Raw genomic sequence first — 9,372 nt, forward strand, 5'->3', positions numbered from 1 at the left:
GGCTGTCCCGCAAATAAAACACAAAGGCACCATCTAATAACTTATTATACACACTATCTTTGTAAGTCAGTCACGATTGAATCATGATACCTGAATTTTTGCTATGGGTGTGTTATTATGTGATAATAATTAATGTGCCTTTTGTCTGTATATCTATAAAATGTTAGAGTTGGATTAGGCTGGTGAAATTCCTGGCATGTCAAGTTACCAAAATTCTTTAGAATTGTGCAGCTAAATTTTGATAAGTATGTGCATTTTCTTTTAATCCAATTAATGGAAATTTGAGCTGGACAGGAAATGAGACCCAGCACATAGTGATACACAATGTACTGTGAGTAAAAGGCATGGTTTAATGTGAAGCCCAAGATAGAATTTGTGTTTAATGAAACATGTGACTACTTTGCCTTTTTAAAGTTTAAAATTGCATGCTCAGCGTGGCAAACAACCCGACATAAATAACTAACCAGTGATAAAGGGCAACTAATAGATACTACAACTGTTGAAGATTTATTGTATTAGTTTTTTCCAAACCTGATTTTTAAAATTTCTGTTCACTTCCTAATCCTTTTAAACATATTTTCACAAATTCTAGAATTTCACCAGCATAAGATGCCTTATAACCACTTTCCTAGGGGAATAGGAAGTTCTCTCTTAGTTTTTAAATTTGATGACAATGTCTAAATCAAATACAGAGAAAAATTTCAACTTCAGGATGTAAAAGAGTGCAAGAGAGCATTGTTCCCATCCTAACAATAAGAAAAGGCTGAATAATTTACTTAATCATGACTTTTATAAAAGCCATCATTGTTGAGATTTCAAAGCATAAATTCCAAAGAGAAATATGCCCCTATAAAGATAAATGAGATAAAAGGCGCTTTTTTTTTTCACCCATGGCAGGGCAAATTAAGAAGAGATAGTTTTTATAAAATTATTTCAGTAGAAATTAACATTTTTGTGTATTTTAAATACTGAGACTAGGCTAGTGTATCAATTTAGAAATAACTCTGAGTTCCACACACAAGAAAAATTTGCGAGCATTTTAAGTTCTTATCTAGATTCTCCACCAGGTGCTTATGAGACAGATTTGGAGGCGACAAGAAAACTGGAGATAATGCTCAGGTGGCACACGTGTGCAGCCATTGATTGACTGCAGCTGGGGAATAGACACAAAATACCTCCTGCTTCCCTGAACGCATCTCTCATAGGAAAAAATGTCTTCACCAATGAGAGAGGGAGATCAGACCCTGCAGCTCTGGACTAAGGAAAAGATCTACTGTTTTTGGATAATGGGTAAAGGTAAAACCTTTGGGAGAATAGGAAAATCTCTGCTGGCCAAGTCCTGCACTCTTACAAAATAGAGCCCTCTGTACAGGGAGAGAGGTGGAAAATATTTCTTAGCCCAAGAGGTGCCAGGGATACCAAGAAATACTGAGCAGAGCTTGGTGGCCATGGGTGGAGGGAGGAGGTCAAGAAATAGTAACACCGGGAAGTTTCCACTCTCTGAGGCCCAGGTACAGAAGCTTTGCCTGAAACTTAGGCTTGACATGAGAATGGCCCCCTATGCTCACAGTGAACCTAGGCCCCAGTAGCTATCAACAAAAGTATAAAACCAGGAAAAGGAAAGAGCATAGGGAGAGACCTTCTTTAATAACATGTATTCAGGGACTGCTGACACTGAGAGTGGAGGAGGAATGCTTATACACAGTCTTCTGACACCCAAGACCTCCCATTAAGAAGAAGTTCACTGCAAGAGGAATTTGAAAACTGTGGTGATCTGAGTGTAAGGACAGTAACAATAAAACCTAAATTTAGCTCAACTACTGACTTAATTGACTCAACCCCAAAAGCCATTAGCTAATTAGGTCAAAGAGAAGACATATTCATTCACAGAAAAAAAAAAAAAGTTTAGTTTTTACTTTTCTTCTGCTCATGATATTAAGCAATTAATCAGGATTGTGACACACATATAAAACAAAGAAAAAAAGGAGTAACACAAGATAAAGCAATAAAAATTATCAAACTCAGGTGACTTAGATGTTAGAATGGATATAAACTTTAGAATTGTGATGATTACTATGTGAAATCATCTAGTGGAAAAACTGAATGACATGTACACAAATAAGGAATATCAGAAAAGAAATGAAAGCTAAAAGTTTTGACAGACCAAAGGCCATTATTTCAGATTGGAAATAGGAAATTTAAGAGAACTACATGGACATTGGGTAAAAGAACATGGATTGAAATTTGCCTGTCAATAATCTAAAAGTAAATGGTCTTCAAGGTGCATATGAAGGAACTATAGGAGGGATAATTCACAACTGCACCAATAATTGAATGCGGCCACACTAGCTTGGAGGGCTTTGAGGTGAGACATCTAAAATACTAGGTCATGGTGAGGGCTGGAAGATAAAAGAATGAATCACTTAATAGGAATGACTATGGGGAAGGGCGTAAAGAAATCATCCTCTCACTTCCATGTGAAACATGAACACTAAACATGGAGAAAGGAGGAGTGGTGGGAGATCAGTTTGGGATGCATCTTCAGGGGATGTTGAAACAAAAACAGCATTTGGTTTTCTCTACATCCCTTTCATCCTTTGCCCCCCAAGCCCAGGGAGTTGTCAGGGGTGGTACTTTGTGATGTCAAAGCCATCCTAGGACTGCCATTGGCTGGGACACTGTATCATCAAACAATGCTCAAGGGTGTGGCTTTGCCTTGTCACCAGGAGGGTATATACAGGGCGAGCAGGAGCTCTGGGACACCCCACTAGGAAGTTTCTATACAGCTGGGGAAGCCTACACTCGCCAAGAGCATAGTATAGACATTCTACAAACAACCACATCATGGAACAGCCAACTTCAAGCACCAATGGAGAGAAGATGAAGAGCCCCTGTGAATCAAAAAACAGCGAAAACGACAAGGTAAGATTGTTAGGTTTTTTTTTTTTAGATATGTCGTTCATTTATTCTGAATCTTATATTGATAGATAATACCAGAAGATTTCAGCATAGCAGATAAAATACAGCAAATCCTAACCAGCACAGGCTTTAGTGACAAACGGGCCCGTTCCATGGACATAGATGACTTCGTCAGGTAATTACATTTTTGTTTTCCTAAGTGTTTACATTTCTTTACTGTGACAGCTTCAGATTAGAGATTTTAAAGGCTTTTAAGTGGTATAAGGTGCTACCGGCAAGAGTTACTGCATAGCACTTCCATGGCATGGAATAGTATTTGGTGTAAAAGATGGAGGCTAGTTAGCTGCAGCAGAATGAACATTTTCTTTAAGAACAGTAGTAAAGAACAGTCCGAGCCAGAAGATTGCCTTTGTGTTAATATGGTGTGCATGTTCCTCCCTTCCCACTCCCTCCTCAACTCTCATTCATAGTCTTAGTCTTAATAACTTATCACTCCAAAATAGTCCAAAGGTAGAAGAATCATAATACATGTAACTGGATCTTATTTTTAAAATTTCCTTACTGGGAATAGCTGTTGTTAAATCAATTTTTTTTTTTTTTTAATCGACAGCGATTTTTAATACCAGTAACTGTCAAAGGCCCGCAGTCCTCAACTGCGGCCCACTCCGACACCTAACGGCACTTCCGGAATATTCCACCAGATGGCGCCCTTGCTTTCCAATCTTCGGGCCACCGCGGAGGACGCCTTGCCTGGGTGCCGACCTCGCTCTCCAGGGTTCGGGGCCTGACCTCGGACAGAGGCTCGCTCTAGGGGGACGGGCGGGGGTCTGACGGGCCTCGCTCTAGGGGGACGGGCGGGGGTCTGACGGGCCTCGAGGGGATCCTGGCACGGTGGGCCGATCGGCCGGGATCCCAGCCTGCGGGCCGGAGTCCGCCCCAGCGCGATGCGGGATGAGCTCGAATGCCCGGCTCCACGAACCGCGGCCTCTCCCCCGGCGCGGCCTCTCGGCACTGCCCCTACTAGACACCAGCGAGCTCGTCACAGCGTCAACCGAGTCCTGTCACACGGCCGCGGGAGGCCTCGCGTGCCCGTGCGGCGGACTCCGGGTACCCTGACACCTAGACACAGCAGGCGCCGGGGGCGGGGCGGCCGGGAAGGGCTGCGCGGGGCAAGGGCTGTGTCATTGTTAGGTTTTTTTTTTTTCTTTGAGACGGAGTTTCGCTCTTGTTACCCAGGCTGGAGTGCAATGGCGCGATCTCGGCTCACCGCAACCTCCGCCTCCTGGGCTCAGGCAATTCTCCTGCCTCAGCCTCCTGAGTAGCTGGGATTACAGGCACGCGCCACCATGCCCAGCTAATTTTTTGTATTTTTCGTAGAGACGGGGTTTCACCATGTTGACCAGGATGGTCTCGATCTCTTGACCTCGTGATCCACCCGCCTCGGCCTCCCAAAGTGCTGGGATTACAGGCGTGAGCCACCGCGCCTGGCCCCACTGTTAGGTTTTAAAGGGAAGGTGAGGGTAAAAGATAGACTCACAGATGGGGGCGGCACTCAATAAGAAAACTAGTTACTCAGTTTTACCAGAATATTTTAGACCACTTTTCAGTTCTTCTATGTCTATAGTGAGATTCAATGGAATCCCCTCTAGGCACAGACTGGTCTTTCATTATACAAACTATTCAACACCCCGCTTCACCCACTCTTTCCTGGTTATCCCTCAGTGCCCTACCCCCATCTTGGAGTGGGACATATTAAGAAAATTCCAGCCCTCCATGTAATGTGGTTCCTATAATTCTACCCCTTTTATTTTAATGCCAGAGCCTACCACTGCTTACAGGCTGGTGTACTTACAGGTATGGATGGGAGGGATCTGGGCAGTATGGTTTGCTGACCGGCAGGTTATTTATGAGATGTGCTTATGATTAGGTGGTTTGGCCTTTTTTCTGGTGGAATATCACTATGGTGATATTCCTTAGAACTTTGCCAAGCAAGATGTGATAGAAATGTTTTTTTAGTTGAACCTTTGATGGCCTTGTGGTGAGGTGGTTAGGCAGGATGTTTTTCACAGCCTGAACCCCCATGGAATGTTTCACTTTGACCAAGGCCTGCAAAATAACAAAGAGCTTACAAAATGGTGCAGTTTGCACTAACACAGATGACCCTAGCCATGCTCCTCTTCTTCTTCCCCATAGATCCCTACCCTATGATGCCACCTTATTCTTCTCTGGCACAAAACCCTTTCTCGACCTGCATTCCTTCTGATAAAACACCCCTGGCTATCCAGTCTCTATCCTATTCACCCTAAATAATGTCTTCCTGGCCTCTCCCTGTTTTCTTACCAGACACAGGAGACACTGAACAGAGTCTTAGCCTCTGAACAGAGTTTGAAAAGGCCAAAAAAATCAGAACACCCAATGATATTAGTGTTTTACTACGGGAAGGATGAGAAAATAAATTCAAATCAACTGGAGAATGACCAGTCCTGGGAGAACTCCATGGATCCAATCCAAGAGAAGGAGGATGAAAACCCAAATTCATCTAAAGGATCTTCACAGGAGGACAAAGACCTAGACTCATTTGAAGGACCTTCACAGGAGGATGAAGACCTAGACTCATGTGAAGGATCCTAGACATGAGTCTAGGTCTTCATCCTCCTGTGAAGGATCCGCACAGGAGGACGAATTCTTCAGAGTCGTCCTTCAGAGTCCATGAAAGATCCTTCAGAGTCTGTGTCTTTGTCCTCCTGTGAAAGATCTGCGCAGGAGGACGAAGACATGGACTCGGCAGGATCTTCAGAGGACAGTGGGAAGGAGGACGAAGACATGAATTCATCTGAGGAATCTTCAGAGGAGAGTGGGAAAGATTAGTCACACATGGAGAAACCAAACTTGAAAAATCATCACCAGTGATGGTGATGACTGAAATAAAATCAAGTCTGAGCAGCTGATGACTGTGTATCTCTCTGCCTGTTTTCTGATGGTGGGGAGGAAGAGAAGGAGGCATTTGGGAAGGGAGGGGTATGAGGTTCTGTAGGGTTGGCAGACAGACCCACAGGTTGAAAGTTAGCCAGACATTGCAAATAAGCACTAGGGGAGGACTGATTCCTGCAGACAAATTTTCTTCTTAAAATTTTATCTCACAGGAGAGGAAGAAAAGGACTTGGTGTTTCTTGGAGCATGTAAATGTGTAGAAGGACATATAAAACGTTCTGTATTGTATGTAGGTGACAGTGACACTCTTTCCAAAAGCAAGACATCAAAATCACCACCTCCAGGCCACATACATCATGGTGGTTTGGGTTGTAACTCACCCAATGCTGTGAGCAACTGAAGCCTCTCAAAAGGACCAAAACCCTCCACCTACGTAAAGTAAGACAGCACGCCATGCACACTAAAATGATGCTGTTTGGAGGCCATGGCCCCAATACGAGCACATTTTCTTGTTAAGAAACTCTAGGTGGAGCAGTAGCCTACCAAATGTGGGACACCGGGAGTGGCCATTGTCTACTGCAGGCAATAAAAGAAAGCATAGTCTACAGATAATTTGAACACAATCATACAAGTAAAAGTTGATATTTTTATTACCACCTCCATACTCCAGCATTTCCATAGAATGTCAATGATTAAGAATTCTTCCCCTGGAAAAAAATACTATTTTTATTGGAGGGAATACAGTAGAGTGGTTTTGGCATCAAGTGTAGAGGGCTGAGGTATATTCCTTGGGTTAATTGCTCAAGACCAGCTCCTGTTTATTTATTCACTCTCCTTTATTTCCATGGCCCAGTTTTATTCCTGTTGTCTACACTGGCAATCATTGTAATGCATTGATGTGCATCCTTTTCTCTGTATGAGTGTCAATACATGTTTCTTATAGTTTGTGGACATTCATTTTCAATTTATGTATCCATCATCAATACTTAATGTTTCACTCAGCCCTGTTTTTAAGATGCATCTACGTATGTCTAATCTTTTCTTCCTTTGTAAATGGATATGTCAGGTACATTTTTGTATTTTCTAAACTTTAGGAAGATATTTTGATTTTTAATATTCGTACCCACCTTCTTGTCCATGTTTTAACTTATACCTTAGTATTACATTTTCTTTCAAGTGACTGTACATAGTATCATGTGTTTAATTTTGATTTCCACATGTTCAATGTTTGTATGTAGAAGTGTGATGGATTTTTTATTTTTATTTTAAAGAAATTTTGTTGTGTATATTTGAGGTTTACAACATATGGTGGAATACAGAAACTAAAATTGTTACTATGGTAGAGCAGATTAGCATATCTCTCTTCTTAGATTTTTAAGTGTGTGAAAATAGCAGCTAAAATCTTATTTAACAAAACTTCATAAGACAATTTCCTTTAGACTCCCCCCTGTACATTAGATCTCTATACTTGTTCATCCTACATATCTGCTATTTTGTATCCTTCAACCCACATCTCCTCATTTCCCCTCCCACCTCCAATGTTTCATTCTCTACCTCAGTCTATTTGAGCCCCTAAGTTATACAGTCTACATATGAGATCATTGAATCTTTTTCTTTCTGTCTGGATTATTTAACTCAGTGTGATGTTCTCCAGGTTCATTCATGTTGTGGCAAATGTGAAGATCTCCTCTTTTTTAAGATTGAATAATATTTTGTTCTGTATAACTATATGTAACTACACCCCCTCACCCCCTCACACATCACATTTTTAAATCCATTCATCCATTGATGGGCATTTAAGCTGTTTCTATATCTTGCCTATTGTTAATAATTCTACAATGAATATGAGACTGCAGATGTATTTTTTTGTTTAGACAGAGTCTCACTCTGTTGCCAAGGCTGGAGTGCAGTGGTGTGATCTAGGCTCACTGCAACCTCTGCCCCCTGGGCTCAAGCGATTCTCCAGCCTCAGCCTCCAGAGTAGCTGGAACTACAAGCATGTGCCACCACACCTGGCTAAGTTTTGTATTTTTAGTAGACAGAGTTTCACCATATTGGTCAGGCTGGTCTTGAACTCCTGACCTGGTGATCCACCTACCTGGGCCTCCCAAAGTGCTGGGATTACAGGTGTGAACCACTGTGCCCAGCCAAGAGTGAAGATATCTTTATGAGGCTGTGATTTCATCTCCTCTGGGTATTTATACAGAAAAAGGATTGCTGTGTCATATGGTAGTCACTTTGTTTCTTTGAGATGGACTTTCACTCTGTTGCCCAGGCTGGAGTGCAATGACGTAATCTTGGCTCACTGCAACCTCCACCTCCCTGGTTCAGTGATTCTTCTGCATCAGCCTCCTGAGTAGCTGGAACTACAGGCATGTGCCACCACACATGGCTAATTTTTGTATTTTTACTAGAGATGAGTTTTCACTATGTTGGCCAGGCTGGTCTCAAACTCCTGACCTCAAGAGATATGCCTGTCTCAGCCTCCCAAAGTGCTGGGATTACAGGCATAAGCCACCATGCCCAGCAGCCAACTTTTTAATTTCTTTAGTAAGCTCCATACTGTTTTACATAATAGTTATACAGTCTACATTTCCACCAACAGTGCACTAGGGTTCTTTCTTCTCCACACCCTCATCAACATTTGCTATTTATTGTCTTTTTGATAACAGTGTTCTTAACGAGTGTGAAGGGATACAGTGGTTTTAATAGGCATTTCTCTTGTGATTAATTATATTGAATGCCTTTTAATATATCTGTTAGCATGTCAAAATACTATGGAGAAATTCCAGAGTATCTTTTACTCAGTCTCCTTCAGTGATAAGGTCTTACAAAAGTATGGTACAACATCACAACCAGAAAATGGACATTAAATACCAGATGTGGGTGATGGGGGGATGCGGGCAGCAAATCACATTGCCATGTGTGTACCTATGCAACAATCCTGCATGATCTGCACATGTACCCCAGAACCTAAAGCACAATAAAAAAAGAAAAAACAGAAGGATAAAATGGACATTAATACACTCCATCTATTCAGATTTCATCAGTTTTACATGTGTTCATGTGTGTGTGTGTGTGTGTCTGTGTGTTTATTTATATTCAGTTTTATCATATGCCTAGATTCAAGGGACAACCACCATAATAATAATACAGAAGAGTTTCATCAACACAAAAGATCTCTCATGTTGCTTTTTAATACTTGCCCCTAACCTTCCTCTCCAGTTCATAACCCCTAGTCACCACTATTCTCCACATACGTAATGTTGTCATTTTGAGAATGTTATATAAATGGAATCATTCGTTATGTAACCTTTCGGAATCGGTGTGTTAGTCTGTTCTTGCATTGCTTTAAAGAAATACCTGAAGCTGAGTAACTTATAAAGCATTAAGGTTTAATTTGCTCACAATTCTGTAGGCTGTACAGGAAGTGTGGTGCCAGGATCTGCTTCTGGTTAGGGTCTCAGGAAGCTTACAATTATGGCAGGTGAAGGGGAAGCAGACACGTCACATTGTGAGAGA

General features: G+C 41.8%; 1 protein-coding gene across 1 annotated transcript; it reads left to right on the top strand.

The window, feature by feature from the left end:
- The first annotated feature begins 2,844 nt into the window (after positions 1–2,844).
- LOC105725223 (sperm protein associated with the nucleus on the X chromosome N3-like) lies at positions 2,845–5,709 on the top strand. The gene is made up of 3 exons (XM_021671880.1): positions 2,845–2,922; positions 5,263–5,536; positions 5,708–5,709. Coding segments are annotated over exons 1-3 (354 nt in total).
- Positions 5,710–9,372: the final 3,663 nt, after the last annotated feature.

The sequence above is a fragment of the Aotus nancymaae genome, unplaced genomic scaffold (assembly GCF_030222135.1).
Source record: "Aotus nancymaae isolate 86718 unplaced genomic scaffold, 86718_ANA_hifiasm-v0.15.2.pri h1tg000041l, whole genome shotgun sequence".
Lineage (NCBI taxonomy): Eukaryota > Metazoa > Chordata > Mammalia > Primates > Aotidae > Aotus > Aotus nancymaae.